Source organism: Erpetoichthys calabaricus, chromosome 5 (genome assembly GCF_900747795.2).
Source record: "Erpetoichthys calabaricus chromosome 5, fErpCal1.3, whole genome shotgun sequence".
Classification (NCBI taxonomy): Eukaryota; Metazoa; Chordata; class Cladistia; order Polypteriformes; family Polypteridae; genus Erpetoichthys; species Erpetoichthys calabaricus.
Window position 1 is genome coordinate 111,530,708 of NC_041398.2, and position 19,671 is coordinate 111,550,378.

General features: G+C 37.8%; 1 protein-coding gene across 3 annotated transcripts in view; it reads right to left on the bottom strand.

The window, feature by feature from the left end:
* LOC114651884 (LIM and calponin homology domains-containing protein 1-like) overlaps positions 1-19,671 on the bottom strand; it is a 338,328-nt gene that overhangs the window by 164,255 nt on the left and 154,402 nt on the right. For all 3 annotated transcript variants that reach the window (XM_051928055.1, XM_028801930.2, XM_028801931.2), the window contains exon 4: positions 10,282-10,388. In XM_051928055.1, coding sequence (XP_051784015.1) covers positions 10,282-10,388 — 107 coding nt within the window. The remainder of the gene's footprint in view (positions 1-10,281; positions 10,389-19,671) is intronic.

Sequence of the window (19,671 nt, forward strand, 5' to 3'; positions counted from 1 at the left end):
AGTGTACCAATTTTCAATAAAATTGTGATCATGCAGACAAAAATGGCAAACACGTCTCATAAAAGATGATCCCTATACATAAAATATCCCTTATAGTTTTTCACAGGTTTATGAGTGAACAACAAATGAGATTAGAGAATGCAGTAGACGGTGGCAAGAAAAGCAGAAAGCGGTTCAATTTATAACACATGGACAAAGAAAACAGACAAGAAAAATCCAAAAGTCAAATTAATAGGCCAGTTCAAAAGTCAAAAATGTAAAAGGTCAACAGCACAAAACTGAAACGGTAAAGATAATTTAAGTTAAAGTATTGCATTCTAGTGATGCAATTACATTTTCATAGAACAAGATATGTGATAAAGGTCAAGACTTAGCAGCACAAGTCATATGAAGGCCTGGTCAGAACAAGGAGACCAACTCTATGCCCCTCAAAGAAGTGAATCTGACACACCTCCATTTAAGATATGGAAAACTAGACAATGCTTCATACCACTGACAATGCTGCTACTAAGAATGTCTGATAAATATAAAGGCAAGTGGTATTTTATTCCTTTTAACTTTCACCATTTTAAACAAAACATAGAAAATATACAACATTTCATGGTTTTCATTCTCATTTATGGGCTTGCTCAACACAAGGATACAGTATTACATAAAAATATGAAAACAATCATCTGTTTAAATGAATATTCCACGAGCTATAATAGCTGCTATGAGCTCAAAGAATATTAGTTTCTGCAGTTAACACTTATTTAATTACCAAAACAAACAATAGGTCTATTCTCAGTCTGTTATATTGGGGAAATGGTAAATATGTTTTTAAACCTGCACTTTTACTCTTTGATAGTAAAAGGGATCTTAAACATGATAGAAAAGGCTTGTTATCTATATAATTACACAGAAAACAGGAGTGAAAATTCATAGCAAAGAATCAAAGTACCAGAATTATAATAAATTAATAAATAACTGACAACACTACAGTTCAACAATAACGATTAGGAAACAGATGAATAGCATTAATAAAAATCCAATCTTCAAATCACAGACCTTTCCAAGTGAAATGTCTGTTTCATTGTTCCACACACTTTCCAGGCCTCATTTGTCACACATTTACAGATATTTTTATGTTTCTTCGTCCCAGATCAGTTGCCACTGTATTAGTGAGCTTTAATAATAACAAAATATAATACCATCAGTCTATAAGATATTGTAACCTGCAGCCTGGGTGTAGCAGCACTTCAAACCCCATACAAAACGGCACAACTCCAAGTCCCAGGTACAAATACCAGTTTATTAGTAAGGAAGTACCTCTCAACAGCCTTCACTTCACAATACACAACAGAACAGTCCTCAGTTTCTCTTCCCTTTGTATTTCCTCCTCCTTCAACACTTCTCAACCAGACTTGTCATCCTCCTCCTTCTGACTCCCAATCTATGGGAGATGAGGAGCGGCTTCTTTTATGTCAGACCCAGGAGCACAGCTGTGCCCCAATGTCACACCAGGGAAACACTTCCGGGTCTGGTATGATCTCCTTAAACAGGAGAGGACCGCCCTCTCCAGCCCTGCCTGGTGGTCCTCAAGTACTACAGCAGGGCTGCTCACCAGGACTACAGCCCTCAGATTGCCCTGCTGGTGCACCACAGGGAGCCCAGGACGCTAAATGCTGCCAGCCCATGTATCTGGGGGTTATCTGACACAGGGGACAATTCCCTTCTGTTCTTCTAACCAGGCTGGGCAGCCCATCCATCCCTGGCCTTCCATTATAAAGGCTTCCCAGGTGGGTAAGGAGCCACCCAGATCTTCCAGGGCAATATATATAAAATTAGAAGGATCAGAGCCATATAACTTCATTAAAAAAAAAGAGTAAAAGAATATCATAGTATAGTTTGCAAGATTACATGATGTATGATAAAACATACTCTATATTATTTATTTTGAACCTTACAACAAAACACATATATCAACTGTACAATTTGGTGAAAGAACTTCTATAACTGAGTGCAAAGCTTTACAGTATAAAGAATAATGGAATACCTTAAAGAGGAGTATGAAACACTGAAAGTATGTCTATATATGAGACAGTGCTGAACACTTCACAAAGCATGCTGAACAGCAAGAACTCCGCTACTCTTAGACATGATTATTATCTTATTAACATTATACTGTATTTAAATATTTCTCTTCTTAAATTTCATACCTTGCAACAAAGTGTACTTCTACAACATAGGGAGTAATGATACAGATTGCCTAAACTTATTCTGCTTTCAGATCAGACAATTTTTTCAAAGCTTAAAAACTCAAGGCTTTGCATTTACAATGTTTGCAATTTCTATTTACAAAGAAAAAAAAACTCTTGGAATTTACAGCAAGTCATTTGGAGGTTATAGGCCCCTAGATGGTACTGTATGATTGTTAACGGTCTCTGAGGAGACAGACAAGTAAGAATTTCATTCCGCTATGCACATGTGACTAAAAAACCCAAACTAAACTCAAGCCATTCTTCTGTTGCAGCCATCAGACAAGCGGGCATTTCTGTACGAGTTTGCAGCCTCAGCATCTTTAAAACCAACAATAAAACAAAAGTCATGTGAAATCAGAATTTATAATTTTTAAAAATGTTTACAGTGCCCTTGCTAAACTATTCATTACCTTGACCAATTCTGAAATTTTACTGGAGTAACTCCTAAACTGAAATTCTGAATTTTGTTTTCTGTGATTTTTTTTCCCCCCAAAGCACTGAAGTTCAAATTTTTAAAGTGACTTTGCTTTACAGTGTGTTAAAAAAAATCTTCAATAGAAACAAAAAGAAAATGAGCTCTTTGCTTAAACATTCAACCCTGGTAGTTTACTATTTTGTAGAGTCACTTTCGCTGTCTTCTGTACCTGCATTGCACTTTGTTCAAGAGGCCAGGCAGATTTGCTCGGATTTATTCAGTTTAGTCAGAAGACGCTTGTGCTCTGTAATTTACAAACAATGCCCAAAATGCTCAGTCTAACAGATAGGAGCTTTAGATAGGCCATTGTAAGATGTTCATCTTTTTTTGTCCTTGAGCCACTCCAAGGTTATTTTGGCCTTGACTTTGGGATCATTATCCTTTTTTTTTTAGCCGAGTAAAACAGGTTCTCCTGCAGTACTTACTGTAGTCGTATTTTCAATTATCCATTCTTCCCTCTCTTACCCTTTTCAAATGCAGCCCGAATACATAAGGCTACCACCACCATCATACTGTTGATAAGATAATCATTTGCTGAAGTGCGGGCAGTGTAATATTTGTGCTACAAAAATCTCTTTGGCTAAAAAGTTCCATTTCATGTTGCATCAAAACACAATCACAACTAGGTCACCTTCAGGTATTTCATCGAATTCCACAAATTCTTTCAGAAGGTGTTTTTTTTTTTTTTTTGCTCTGGCTTTCCACACAGTCCAGTGTTATGCAGAGGTCTTGGTACTCTGAATTCTGTAGTTACTTCAAAATGATTGTTGGTCTTTCCCTGGCTCCCCTCACAAATCTGATCTTTGTTTGTGGAGAGAGTTTTGAGAGGCAACCTTTTTAGGTAGTATGTTGATGATCTGGTGCATCATCTCCTTCCTTATAACTGAACCAATGGTAACCACAGGAACATCAAGACATTTGGATATTGTTTTTTTTTTTTTTACCCTTTTCTTAATGTATGCACTTGTATTATTTTACCTCTAACTTCTTTGAAATGCTCTTCAGTCTTTATTTCAGACCTTTCCTTCAGATTCACAACTTGAATGATGACTCATTAAATGTGAGGTTTTTATCCAGAAAATGTGGAAGTTATTTGAATGATGCACTGATGGATTCCAATGGTAAGACAACCATTTCCTTGATAGGGAATTGATCTTCACCTTTGTAAACTAAGAGCTTCTCATGCAAGCTGCCTATTGCCATTTTGTAAACATAACTTTTTATAATAAAACACTTTCAGACAAAAAATAAATGAACATTGAGTTTCAGTTCTTGAGAATAAATATATCACAGACCGCAAGATTTCAATGTTGGATTTGTTATTGTGATATCCTGGTGCTCACAGCCTTGGCATCTTCTTGAATGTGGATCAGATAGTCATGACCAGGATGGATTAGTGCAATAAGGACTCAAACAGCAAGAATGGTGCTAATGTGCTTAGGGCAAATTTATTCTCAAATAATTCCAAAGAGTGTTCAAACTGCATGTGCAAAAATCTGCGCTAAATAAGTCCTAAAATGCAAAGTAAGTGCAAGTAAAACATCTTAAAATCAAAAAATAATAAACTAAACCCAAAGATATAATCAGTGTTAAAAGCAGATGGAACTGGACCTCACACTGTACTCCAGTGATGTCGATCTCTCTCTCGATCTCTCTCTCAATCTACTCACCATGAGGTCTACTCAGTAGGGCTAAGACACTAGTCATCCTTATTTTAGCTGTCATCCTGACCACCTCCCTTGACATCCATCAGCACAGTACACCAAGCATGGTTTCCAAATCCTGCATCTTTCCTTCGGCATCTAGAAGCCCACAATCTGTCCAGGAGGGCCATTTCCCTTGTGAACACCCCAATAGGGATTCAATGACTGCAATGCCTCCATCTCACAGCACTGGCTCAACCACAGGATTCACCTTTCCTTCAATTCCTTCTCCATGTTACTCAACTTTTCTCACTCCTGTACCTTTCCGCTGAGACTCTTTAAAGCCCCGTGAGCACAGAGGCCTCAACAACAAGCCACAGAGCACCAACGAGGGACAGCTGAGGCGCTCTAGCTCTGGCACGTGAATAGAAAATTAGCCCATTTCCCCAAACAGGCACTCCATGGCTTTACCCGATACATCTACAGTCGGAGCTGCACTGTTACCTGCACCTGTGCTCATCTGCCACAGACCACAACACTAATTCATTAAAATTAACTAACTGGCCACAGGTCTAAGCACTTTTGCAATACAATGTACATGAAACTTGACAAAACCTACAGTATTTCATAAGTTATAAAAAATGGCAGCCGTGGGATGATGTCATTGTAGTTGTCCAGTTAATTCAATTCAGCTCACTAACCATATTTTTGTACCGATTCTCTCTCTCTCTCTCTCAATTTCATACTGCAGACAAAACTACTTGATTTTATCATCTGGGAAACATTTCTCTTGAGGTAGAAGCTGGAATTCTTAATGTACTTTTATGACTTCTCAGTTGGACTTAAGGATACTTTAAATATCCCTGCAAGAAGCATCTATAGGTTCAGAATGGTGCAGCTAGAGTCATGAACCTGAGCAAAACATTGGGGCACATTACTCTTCAATTGCCTCATTTACACTGGCTTCCTTTCCAAAAACCAGATCATCTTCAAATCTATGTTACTAAATCATAAAGCTGCTCAAACACTGTACATTTGTTGCCTACATAGCTTACACTTTAGCACCAGTCTGACAGTTGGGATGTTCTAGCACTTTATTTACTGTCTAATGCTTCATTACACAAATCTTGGCAAACATTCACTGAACTTTGAAGCTCCTACATTCTGGAATCCAATTCTTAGGGTTATTCATGAGGTTAAATCAGTCCAGTTGCAGAGTGAAGGCTTACTGGCTGCATTTTTGAGTCATTTTAAATGCTGCCCCTACATTTATGACTTAAACATCTCCCTGAGATTCAACAAGATAGCACTGTCACTATCACAGTAAGCACTATGCTACCTTACACTCCTGCCACACAAAAGTTCAACACAGAATTAATCCATTTACATTTGTATGTTGGTTCTCCCTGCGTGGAGTTTGCATGTTTCTCCCCGTGTCTGCATGCATTTCCTTCGGGTACTCCGGTTTCCTCCCAAAGTCCAAAGACATGCAGGTGTGTGCCCTGCGGTGGGCTGGCACCCTGCCCGGGGTTTGTGTCCTACCTTGCGCCCTGTGTTCGCTGGGATTGGGTCCAGCAGACCCCCGTGACCCGGTAGTTTGGATATAGCGGGTTGGATAATGGATGGATGGATTTGTATGTTACTTTAATCAGTTTTCCCATGTATCTCAACTTGCACTTTTATATCGTGGCCTTATCTGATTTGTAAAGCTCATTTTGATATTTGCTGTTAAAATACAGCATATCAGCTATACACCTATAAGCATCTTCTGGTATCTGTCAGTGGTGCAATTTAATTGTGTTACTGATGATGGTGCATACTATGAACAGCTTTATTTAAAATAATGAATGATATCTGATTAGATGTCAACAGAAAAGAATATCTTAATATCAGCCCCAAAGGAGATAGGTATCCTTAAGGTTTTCAGGAGCATGCAACCCCACCGAAACTCTGCAAAATTCCACAGAGATGCTGGTGTCAGCCTGTTACTATAATAGTGTCTTCCTATGAAATGAAAGCACACCAAAAGCAACCTATTGCATTAGTACATCACTGATGGAATGACCATCTCTTTTATTTTGTCAAACTACTGAACAAACATTTATTTGTACTGTCTTTTTCAGCACTATCATTTGCCTGGTTGTTACAGAACAGTAGACCTGAATAACAGTTAAGTGAACAAGGGAATAAAGAAGAGGGGTTCCTTTATTAGGTATATTTTGAGGTGATGTTCATGAGAATTAAAAAAAATTAAAAAATGCAGGAATTATAGTACTGGTAGGAAGCAAACAAGATTATAACCAGCTCTTTCACACTTCTTCCACTTCTTACTTGAAGGTGTATTTTAGCACTACAAGTAAAAACCAAAAAAGTCCATACTGTATTCATTTCAGAAAGTTCTCACAGTTTTCTAAGGTTCTTCTCCCACATCCCAAAAGATGTACAAGTTAGGTAATTGACAACTCTAAACAGGCCCCTGGTGAGACAGTGTCCCCTGTGATGAATCGTCCCCATATCTCTCGACCCCATGAACTTTGAGATTTCAGAGGTTTCTCAACATGGTTGAACTGACTGTTTAATTATATTATTTACCTTAGTAATGTACAGTATATAAGGGTATGTTAAAGGTTCAATTCTTTAATTAAAGTTATTTACACATTCATGCTTAATTAAATAAAGAACTATTAAATGGCGTCCTGTCCTAGGAAAGTTTCTGATTTGCGCACAGTTCTAGATAACATAGGTTCCAGCTCCGTGCAACCCTGACTTGATTAAACTGGTTTGAGAATGTTATGTTATGTATATTTCTGAATTAAGACATTACATAAAGGGTTATGTTGTAACAGCGGTATCTCAGGGAAAATAAAATCTTCTTGTCCTATGTTGCTGGTATAGGCCATCTCAAAGGAAATGACCCCCATGGTGTCGCAGGTCACATGGCATGTGGTCACGTGCCTATGAACCGCTCAACATCATAACAAGCACACAAGAAATGGTGGATCCCATGCAAACAACCACACAAAGTAGTTTTAACCACAAGCGAACAAATAAAGAAAATGACAACAAAATAATGAAAATAAAAAATATGGAGGAAAACAAATATAGGAATTCAAATTGCTTCAAAACCGAAAAAAAAAAGTAGACCACAAACATATTCTTGGAACAATTATTTTCAATGTTTTTTTCATTCTAAGCTTTTTAATGAAAGTAGTTGTTATTATATAATAAGTAAACCCTGTTGCATTGCAAATGAGTTTTCCTCATCGTATTCCAAATTTAAATAAAGGTTTAAAATGAGAATAAAAAAAAAAAACTTTATAAAAAGTCTACATATTTCTTTTATACATCATCTATTGAAAATGATTACAGTATATGGGGAAACTTAATGTAATGAAATACTGTTATCATGTATTACACGACTTCTTCAAGCCCTTGGGGTCTGCGTTTTGATTCTCAGACCAGTCACCGACTGTGTGGAGTTTCTGCACCCTCCAGCGCCCACTCAGGTTTTCTCTTGGCCTCAGTGCGCCAGGTGATTGACTAGCATTTCCTTCATTATTGCCTTCCATCCCATACTGAATAGGTTACTCTGGGTCTTCATAATACCATACAGGTACTATGTTTAACAGGTTAAAGCAATGATGGGATTAATAAATGTATTTAATAAAACTGGACAATCTGTATTTTTACAGATTATATACTTAATGTAAAATATTTAATCAACAATTATTAAAATTCATAATTCCTAGCAAGTATGTTTAATACAGGTTCTTGGTTTGTAAAAATGCAGTAGCTGGAAAAAAAAATGTATCTTGTTGAGTTGAACGGCCAGTGGTGTAAAAAGCAATACGCCAAGTTCAGACTCATAGGTGAATGGCAGAAAAGTAGGCAAACTTCTAGTTTCTAAAAACCAATTTAGGAAAAAAAGCAGGAAAGTATTGAAGACTACATCTATTCTGGTGAAATAAAGTATCTATCTATCTATCTATCTATCTATCTAAACATCATCACATCATAACTATTTTTTAGTATTATATAAAGTACTCAACAGCCATACTTGAGTAAAGTAGACATTCTATTCTGAGAAGTTACTAAAGTAAATATAAAATTTGGCTATGAGCAAACTACTCAAGTACAAGTTTTAAAGTCTCGGATATTAAGGCTGCTCAAGTAGATGTGGGATCTCTCTCTGTTTTATATTTGGTTAAAAATAGTTGTTACAAACACTATTAACACTAGAGACTAACATCCTTTGCTTGTGAGTTGAATTACAATCACTAAAGTGCAAGCTAAGTAACTGTAACTTGAAGTAGTCACAGTAAGGGTAAGTATCCTTATTCATTGGGTGTTTGTTTAATTGCACAGGCGGGCATGCTTTAAGAAACAGCTAATTCATACCTGCAAACCCCTTCCTAAAAAGTGTATTTTTGTGGCCTGAAAACATATTTGCAATTAATTTAAATAACACCAAAATACATTAATTTAATTAAAAGTTACAGAATTGCTTTAATAGGAAAATTAATTAAGTACATTTACATAGCGCTTTTCTAAAGCATTTTACATAGGCAGTGGGAAACCACTTCAACCACCACCAATGTATAGCATACACCTAGATGTGGTGACAGCCATTCTTGTGTCAGTAAACTCACCACATGTGAGTAAAGGACAGGGAATGATTAAGGGGGCCAGAATGGACAACATCATGATGGGCAATTTAGCAAGGATATGGAAAAACACCCTATTCTTTCTCGAAAGATGCCCAAAGAGAGTCAGAACCTTGGTTTTACTCCTCATCTGAAGGATGGCGCCAGTTTTTACAGCACACTGTTATCACTGCACTGGGACATTGGGATCCACACACAGATTACAATGCAAGCACTCCCTGATGGCCTCACCAACATTATCTCCAATCCAAGTACTGTCCGGGTCCAAACAGGCTTAGTTTCAGGTGGATTAACAGTTCTGAAGTGCAGGGGGTATGGCTACTAGCTTAGTTGAAACTAACCATAATAAGACATTGCCCTTTATTGAATGATGTAAAAAGGTTTTACCTAAACTATTAGCTTTAGTTTCACATTCAAAGAAATGGCCTTTCAATTTTTATTGAGCTTTTCTAATTTGTTCACAATCTTTTTTGGAGCTGTGATGTTGAGTATAATGTGAGAAGACATGTGTGCAATACACGTGACAAGGAGAGTCCACCATAACGTGTGAACACACAAATACTCTGCCGCCTGTGGATCAACCCAGTCCTTTCAGCTGACCGCTGTGATGAGAACAGTGTCTGAGTTCAGCAGCATCAGCTGTGGAAAATTGAAACTGGGACTACACATTGCCAACACGCAGCCCCAGTATGTTCTGAAGGCTGCTAACACCCTGCACCACACATTTGAAAACCACCCAATGTTCTTCATAAATATGAATACTTCTAATTTGTGTTAAAAAGTGTAGAAAAATAAAAGTGAAAATAAACAGAAAATGTTACATTCAATTAAGCAGAAATATTCCAAAAACATAATCAAGTACATGATCTAAGTATTTCTGCTTTGTTATTGTACAACAGTGTTTTCTGCATTTTTTGTGAGCTTCACACTGCAGGTTACTTATGAATCCATCAGCGAGTGCAGAAACAAAGACTAATAAAACAAAGCAGTTCAAGGAACAAGTATCACTGACTGGTATAAAGGCTTAACAAAACAGACTGAAAAGGTCAAACTTCGCATACCAATCCCTATTTGTTTAACTTATTAAAAAATATCAGGAGGACAAAATTTGAAGCTCCCCAATGTACCACCAAAGTTCTTGGTAACTAAACACTGCTTGATTAATTAATTAAGCATTTAAAACAGAATCCAAAGCCCAGCCATATTCAAATAACACTAAATGCCTTTGGATTTGCCCAGGACAAGGAGCGGAGACTTACTTGAGGTTTGCCCTAGTGGAGGTGTCTTGGAGATCACCGGGGTCGAACAGCTGTGAACCTTTCAAGCCAAGATCCTCACAGCCTCTCAGAAAAAGGATGATATTGTCCTGCAGAAGGAAACAAAGCAGTTACACAGTTGCTAGGTATTATTTACAGAATATGAGGGGTTTCATACCTGGGAAATATGCAGGTAATTCAATTGCACTAGAGCTTTGCAGTCCTCCCACGACTGCTGTCATTGCCCTGTAACCTGATCTCCAATATTCCCTTGTCTATAGTTAGAGAAGAATACGATATTTTGAAAGGTCTGAATGTAATTCAGTCAGGTTTAGTGGAGACGACACTGATATGATAATTGTTTCAAAACATGAACGGTCTTTATGCATTGACATCTCACTTTCAATTGCAATTTGCTCCATTAGCATTTCTTTAGTATAACATGCATAGCTCACTGTACATTATTACTTCGCCTGACAAACCAGGGAGCAGCACTCTTGTGACACACTCACAGGAAGAATGGTGTAAAGTCATTTTTGATGACCAAGTTGCTGATCTATACATATATTGAGAAATGTCGGTTTTATTGTCATGTGAACCATTCAGTGTATTTGCGTATGCAGATATTACAATTCAAGGGAGAACTGGAGAAAAATGATTGACAATGGAAAAACAAATACTGATGCATGAATAAAATATTACTAATGTGTGGCTTGCTATTTTTTTCAGTTGTTTTGTTTGTAACCATCCATTTGTTGACTCGCTTTCCTGATACAGGGCCCCAAGTAGTTAGAGTCCATCAAAACAGCACTGGTTCTTAGACAGGAAGCAGTACTGCATGATATTCTAGTCCATCTCAGGGTACACTCATTGCGAATTTACATTTATCAATCAACCTAACTAGCAAATATTTAAAAGGTGTGTGGAAACTAGTATCTGTACAGTGATGTCATGGATGTATAGATTATACAAACAGTAGACAAACTGTGACAAGGTTGGGCTTTGTGATGGTCTAGATTGGCCACACAGTCCTTGGCATTTTGAACCCAGTGCTGTACATAATGAATCCAAGGATGAGCTGGCTAACTGAGGATAATCACATACAGCAAGAGTTGGTTCATACTGTACTTCATACAGTAAATAAATAATCCATAAAATCAAGGTGTTCAGTGCAGAGGTTATAGTACTATGGTGTTGTACCATGTTAGTCATTATGGATGTGGTGAGAAGTTAAGCAAAATGACACCTTTTATTGGCTAACTAGAAAGATTACAATGTGAAAGCTTTTGAGGCCACTCAGGCCCCTTCTTCAGGCAAATTGTAATAAACAATACATAATCCTCTAAAATGATATTAAAACATTGGCAGGTTTTTCTTTAAAAACATGAGCCACTGTGAATCTTTCTAAAATCTCATCTGCTCTGCTTACCCCATACTCCTACTCCCACCACCATTCCCTGGCGTCTGCAGAAGCCAACTCCAAGCATATGGGTCAGTCTTGCTACGTGAAGTGCTCAGCAGGATTGACCCTTTTCAGCCCCATCGAGCATTGGCCACAAGCTTCTCTCTCCGTGACTCACACCCGACCACCTGCCTCCATCCCAAACAGCATGGGTCTCAATCCTGTCTCTCACTCTCTATTTCTTTTAATCTCTTCCTTCACCTCTTTTCTTTCTATTCTCCCCATTTTCTACCCAGGCAGCATTTTTAATGCACTGATAGTGTGCAGGTACTGCAATCACCTGTTGTACAGTATGAATGAAGCACTTGACCGATCTGCTTGCATTTGCACTTGAATGTGCGATCAGCCAAGAACCCCAATGAACCTTGGAGAGGAATGTGCGTGTTCCCATGTGCACCTGTACCCACCTGGAACCTGCACACTCCGGGACTTCCATTTATTTAAAATGTCTAGTGCCACAAACCTCCCACCACCGGCTTCACACCAAGGGGAAAATTAACAACTGTGCCATTGCATATACAGTACCATTTGAAATTATTTGTGTTTGCTCTATTATACTTGTTTTAATGAGACAAATCCACGAAATCAGACAACACTAAGTGGGAGTTTTCTTTAAAAAAAAAAAAAAAAAGAAACTAAGCAATGATTTTCAGGGAAAAAATAATTTCCATTTTCTCAAAAACTGTATTGTGTGTCGGTTTGAGAACCTGTGATATTCTTTGTTGATATTTTTGTTGTTTCATAAGATATTTCATTTGACTCACAGTATAATGTACTGCACATTGATCTATATCATACACAGCAGCACTGTAACCTCTGTGTTGCATGGATGGACGAACTATTGAGTAAAAGAAAACATCAACAGGATTAAACACCTATAGCTTTAGTGTTCTGCTTTATATTATCAGGTTCCCCAGCTAAGATGACCTTCCCCACCAAGTCTTGAGCTGATCACTGTAACCTCATAAACCTGTTATTGAATGAATGGATGAATGAAGAGAAAGCATGCTGCGACTCTTAAATCACTACACGTGTGCCCTGACCTAATCTAGGCAATCAATCAAAACAAAGATCAAATAAATATAATGTAAAGATATATAGATCTCAGTAGATTTGTGCTTTTGGATTGTTTCCAAACAGAAAAGCTGTGAAATAATTCATTCTATGCAGGAGCTGCTGCAAAACAGATTATTTTTATGATGGGGTTTAAATGCTTAGTGGACAAAAAATGCAATTATTTTAGGTTTGCCAGACTTCTTGAGAAAAGCAGAGATGTAATTGTATGAAAAGCACTTTTCTCATTTTTCATACATTATTTTCCCTCAGTCTTGTAATGGGCAGACTTCTTATTTAGGACTTGTTCTTCTTGTGTATCCATTGTTGTAGGACATGATCCGTTTTTCACTGATCTTAGCCAGGAGCATACAAGTACAGAAAAATTAGTTGGATTATCTTGATCAGCTCTATACAATGTGCAGCACATTTAAAAAGTAATTCAAAATCTTGGCACCCATATTCAGCTTGGCCTGACCAGAGTTCCTGAACAGACAGAAGTGGAATGTTAACTTTATCCAGCTTGTCTGGTAAGCTACTGCAATATCTCACGGTGTTATTATTATCTCAAGAGTGCACACTTCATCAAATTTATTGTCATGTGTATAAAGTACATTTAAAATCTTCCTTGCATGTCTAGCACATGAATAACAGACAATAAATACAACACAATACATTAAAAGTAGAATCAGATACTACATGCAAAAAACACCCATGCAGTGGTAGGTACGAGAGGCTGTTGAGTAGCCCATTAACCTGTGGATAAAATCTGTCATTCTGACATCAGTGTGTCAAAAGACAATTCTCTTTTCTGTAAGCTGATTCATTAATATTAATGATTAGGCATATTATGGGAGTGTCATCAAGCGAGTATAGCTATGGAGTTGGAGCTATATCTGGCCACACAGTCAGTTTAACAAGGAGTGCAACACCAGGCTCAGCGGTGGGTTGACTTTGCCGAGATTTTGTGTGGAGGAGATAGTGCTGCTAATTTGCACATGATGGACTATACTACATAAGAAGTCCAAACTCCAATTAGGCAGAATGTCAGGAACATGCAGATTTGGTAGTATCTGGATTGGCTTTGATGGGATAAAAGTGTGAAACTGAGATGTATGTCTAGATTGTATGAAGTTCTAAGTAATATGGCACCCTGTTTGGGATAGCTGTGATGATATGCGAAGTGGAGGTAGGTCTATCTAAAGCACTCCATGGCCATTCAAAACCAGAGTGCATTTCATCAGTCAGTAGCCAATGGGATAGTCCACTTATTTATCTTGCCACAGAGATAACTGCTGTCTTTTTGAAACATGCAGAAACTGTAGATTCTGTCAATGAAGTTTTAAATATGCCAGTGAAAATGCTGTGTAATTGTTGGCATAAAGGTTTTCTGGATGCTGACTTGTTTAAAAATCTACCTTTCGTCATATATAAAAAAACAAAGAATGAATTATGCAGTTATACAGATTCTTACACAGGAAAGCACTCCATTTTGCAAACCCTACATTTACTCCTATTAAATTGACTGCCTTTGTGACGAGGATGGACTTAAGAGGAACCATTGCTTGGTGTATCAGTTTTAATATTGTAATATTGTAGTAGACTATTTTACTGATATTCCTACAGGTGATAAAGAATGTACATGGATAAAGGTATAAAGAAAAATTTGTACTGTAACTTGGCAGTTAGATAATAATAAGAACTTGCTTGCATGTTCAGCTCACCACATAACGGGTCAGAATTAGTTAAAAGAAAAACTTGGGGTTATCTAAGTTGACACTTTAAGTCACAGTTTAGGGGCTGGAAGACGAAGAGAAACATTTTACCCTAGCCCATGGGCACATGTAGAACACTGATTGGTAGAAGGTTTGAGAATATAAGTTGTGCAGGCTTGGTCTAGTAACACATGGACAGAACATGAGAAGAAAGTTATCCCCTAAGCTAGGATGTCATATTTGTCCAAGGAGTACAGTAAGGAAGATCAAGGCTGGCTTAAATGAAATGCTTATAGACATGTCAGCAATTACTTGCCTCTGCCCTTCTATCAACTATGTTGGATCAAAAACCTATCCGCTTAGAAGTGCAACACAAGAATGAAAGAACTATTTGATATGACTCATAGCAACAAATGGCTACTATTCCAGCAGGTTACATTGTCACATCCACTTACTTGCTTTGCTTCGACATTATACGCAATCAAGAAACACAATATAGAGAATGCTTTTATTGAGTGCATAAACTTTTTGAACTTGCTTCTCTGCTGAACCTTGAACTATTCACTTTAATAAAAGTACAAGTGTCTGTGTCTGTCTGTCTAGATGCTATGTCATTCCAATAGATGGCACTTCACAAATATGGGCATATTGTATCACAGAGACATGTGCATTACACAGTGCACTGCAAACATTATAGCTAAGGTATATGTTGATTACCTGGATTTCAATCCATCTTAGACAACTAACATGACTAGTTTCTAAAAAACGTCTGAGGGTTTAAAGATAAAAGAAGGGAGGAAGTATTTTAATAATAGAGGCCTTCAACCCTGGATGCAGACTGCAGCTTCATCTCCATGACAGGTTGGTAAATGTGACTTAATATAGTAATTGTCAAAGGTTTAGAGATACTCATGTTTACACAGAAAATTCTAAGGTGAGGAAATGGTCATCATCGTACTCTTTCATGACAAAACTGCAACCCTGAACTAAGATTTGGCTGCTATCTGCAGAAAGATGAGCTCATAGTAATATTTACCTCTTGTTCATCCAGTTGACAGAATAAGCCATGAAGCAGTATTATCAAATCCAAATACATGACAGGTTAAACACAGGGAACACCAATTTTTCTCAAATTTTACTAATTAGTTATAGCCATGCTAGTTATATATGTACCCGTCAAATAATACAAAGAGTACATGACACGTGTTGCGTGCTAATTGGGACTAATCAGGTGTACGCACCTTTGCTTCCCCTTGTGGGGATCGAACCTCGGATGTCAGCACCTGAGGCGAAGCCTCAGATGTTACACCACGGCGGCTGGTTTGCTTACTTGACAGGATGTGGATCAGAGTATTATATCCATAGGTCTGAATTGCAATCCGATTATTTGGGTATTCACCTACCTATTAAGGCATGTGATTGGTCTGCGAGAAGCAGATCATAGGCATGTTATAGAGTACCTGTCCCCACAAGGGGAAGCAAAGGTGCGTACACCAGGGGCCTCATGTATAAACAGTGCGCACGCACAAAAATGTTGTGCAAGAACGTTTCCACGTTCAAATCGCGATGTATAAAACCTAAACTTGGCATAAAGCCACGCACATTTCCACAGTAGCTCATACCCTGGTGTACGCAAGTTCTGCGCTCGGTTTTGCAGACTGGTAGCACCCAGCATCAAAGCAGTGCTGCTGTTTCTGTGTGGTTACCCTTTGTATTTTAGATCCACATCCCTGACGCGGCTTTATAAATACACTGAAATTAATCACATATTGTTTATTAGTTTAATGCATCTGATTGTAATTAACCTGTAACAATATAATGGTCCACAGAATGGTCAAAATATTCTAAATACAATAGCTGCTTTAGCGTTGTTACTCTCATTGCGCCTTCTTCTTCTTTCATCTGCTCCCGTTAGGGGTTGCCACAGCGGATCATCTTTTTCCATATTACTCTCACTGCACCACTCGGAGTATTTATATCACTGTATCTGAGTGGGGAATCACAGCTGTACAGCAGCTGATCAGAAAGAGAATTATTGGTATACAGCATCAAGTACACGCTGCCTCAGCCATGCTGTCTATTGAACTGCTCTCACACGGCAAATGCTTCAGTGCCTTTCCTGTACTGACCTCGTGGTTCAGAAGCAGTTTCATCCCAAGAACTATAAACGCACTCAATCAGTCCATCAAGTGCTCCTTGTAGAACTGTTTGTACTTATTAGTACAATCACCTCACAGTAAACTTGCGATACAGTTATAATATTGCACAACCTGAGCCACTTTATAAAACCGCGTATTTACATATGATGACAATAGAATTTTTAAGATGAAATGCAGCAAAATATGTTTACTATATTATACAGGTAAAACTAACTTCATTTAAAAAATCTATATTATTAATAATTAAACATGTAAGGACACAGTGCCACCGCGCTAGCGAGGCGCTGGCGTTCCATTTACGGATTGTTCCTACCTCGCGCTGTATTCTTGTTGGTGCTGGAAGGACAGATGGATAGAATAATTAAACATGTACTACAAAGATATTTCAATGTTCCTTAAAAGTTTTGAAGAATCGGCGTTCTCAGCTTACAGATGGCTTAACATCTATTACAGTGCTGATTGTGTGGCGATTGGGTATTTGGAGAAAGAAAATTAAGGACAGGAATTGAGGGTTAGTACGTTTAAAAGAGACAGTACTGCTACAATAAAGTATTTCATCGAAGGTCGCACATGGCGCAACAAGCATTTTGTGTGAGACATGAACAATCACCATGCCACTGTATTCCAATGTTTAATAACATGCTTAAACTCCTATCATCATGAAAATGACATCACGTATACATCTCAGTATTTTATTTATTCAGAGAGCTGCAATATTACGAATGTAATGGATTCTGTGTCCTGTCAGAGGAAAAGGAAGTGGAAGCCCAGAAGCATGCAGTGTTTCACACACATAGCACATAGAAGATCAATTACAAAACAAAGCATTTAACGCGCTACTTTAGTAGTGATGGGATTTGAGAAACTAAACATTAAATGATTTTAAGATGAAGTTTATGATGTTCTACTTTAATGACAAAATAAACTACGTGATTAAAGCAGAAATTTAGAGATTAAAGTTGACATTTCATGCTATTTTTTTTCTCTGTACCCCAATAAGCTTTTACATGACACTCAGAAGGTGGGCTACAACTCGCCTTTCACGGCGACTTTGATATGTGACTTTTTTATTTCAGGCACTGTGCGACTTTGTGAACTTGAGCTTTCGAGTTACTCCGACACGCTATGTCACTCGATCAACTTCCTTTTGTTGTTTATACCACTGTTTAAACCAACAAATAGTAAGTTTTTCTTTGCCTCTACTTGGTATTTGCTGAAATCCTTCTATTTTCCCTCGTGCTTTTGTCATTGTCTTTTCACAGAAGGCTGATCTTAATGGCTATTTATATTGATTTGCACATTCAAAGAGGTGTAATTCTGGGAGTTGGGGCGGGATGGAAGATGCGTGCACGTTGTTACTTTTCACGCTGACCAGGATTTATGGAGCAGAAGAATGTGGAAGTTGGCATTCACACAGATTTATGCATCTGAATTTTTTTGTGCGTAAGCACATTTCCGCTTTTGTGTTTACGTCACGTTATAGTGCGAATTCTACACACGGCGTTATGCATGAGGCCCCAGATGAGCCCCCATTAGGGCGAAACATGTGTTGTGTACTCTATTATTTGACAGGTACTCTATAACATGCCTATGATGTGCTTCTCGCAAACTGAGAGGGCGTGGTGGATATTTTCAGACTGGCCAATCAACCACAAGTGTTACCTGGTAGGTGACCATCCAAATAATCACATTGCAATTCAGACCTATGGATGGATAGATATACATGTTGCATTACAAACACAAAAAACCTTCAACTCTTTTTATGGCGTTGTACAACATCTGGAAAATGAGCTGTAAAAGAGCAGCCCTTCAATAAATTTTACAAACATATGGTGAAACATATTTCAAAACTCTGGTTACACAGTGATGTAGTGGTTACTGTTGTCTCGCAGCTATAAATGATTTGGCCTGGTCACCGTCTGTGTGGACTTTGCACATTCTCTTTGTCTTTGTGGCAATTTAGTTTCCCCATGCCAAAAAACAGGCAAGTTAGGTTAGCTGGTTGCTGCAATTAGCTTGTAATGAGTCAACGAGGCTGTGTGCATAAGTGTGCCCTATGATAGACTGGCGTCTCACCCATTCATCCTGCCCAGAGATAAGTTCAAGTTCTGTCTCCAGCTCCCAGCCTTCATAGAACTAGATCAGGTCAGGGAAATGTAGAAAATGGATGGATGAATGGATCAGATATTTCAAACCATGTAATGATAGTTGTGTTTTTTTTTTTTTTTTTTTACTAATTGACAACATCCATAATCACAGCTGAAGGGTTCCATATTATAAGTACAGGAAGCAAGTATTGCATTCATGAGGATTTAAATGAAACAAAGAATTTGAAGTACTATTGTCCTTAATTCTGGGTTAGTAAACTTGGGCTGGATTTGAAATATGTGCTGAAAAAGACAGATGTCTCATAAAGCGCCTCATTCTCACTTAGAACTGTTGTTACATGGTGCAGTGATCTGTTACAGTGATAACCTGAAGAATAATGTGGGTATAAAAAGAGATGATAAAATGATAGTAAATAAAACGTGTGCATGCTCAAATTTGAACCATCATCCAAGCAACATTATTTCTTTGTGAGAGTGTCAAAAAAGCTTAAAATCAAAATATATACAAAACCACACAATAAAAAGGCGAGCATTATATTTTCCAATTGCCATTCCTTTTTAGTGCCACATGCAGGTCTACTTTTTCTAATTAGTGAACCAACCAAAAAAAAATTTAAGGTTTAACTGTGACTACTGATTAAGCAGCACTACCAATCCCTGTTCAACCCATCTGGTACTAAGGGGCTGAAAAACATTAGTTTCAACCTGAAGGACATCTTCTCCACTGACTAAATGTTGAACTGAGACCTCCAAGTTATGAAAATGTATTGTAAGAAAATTTTCATTCTGTTTCTGCAAGCACAACTGAAACAAATCATTGCAATTGAAATGACTACTTATAACTCAAGAAAAACCTATAAAGCCAAGTCAATCTGATTTTTTATTCTAGGGGTTGC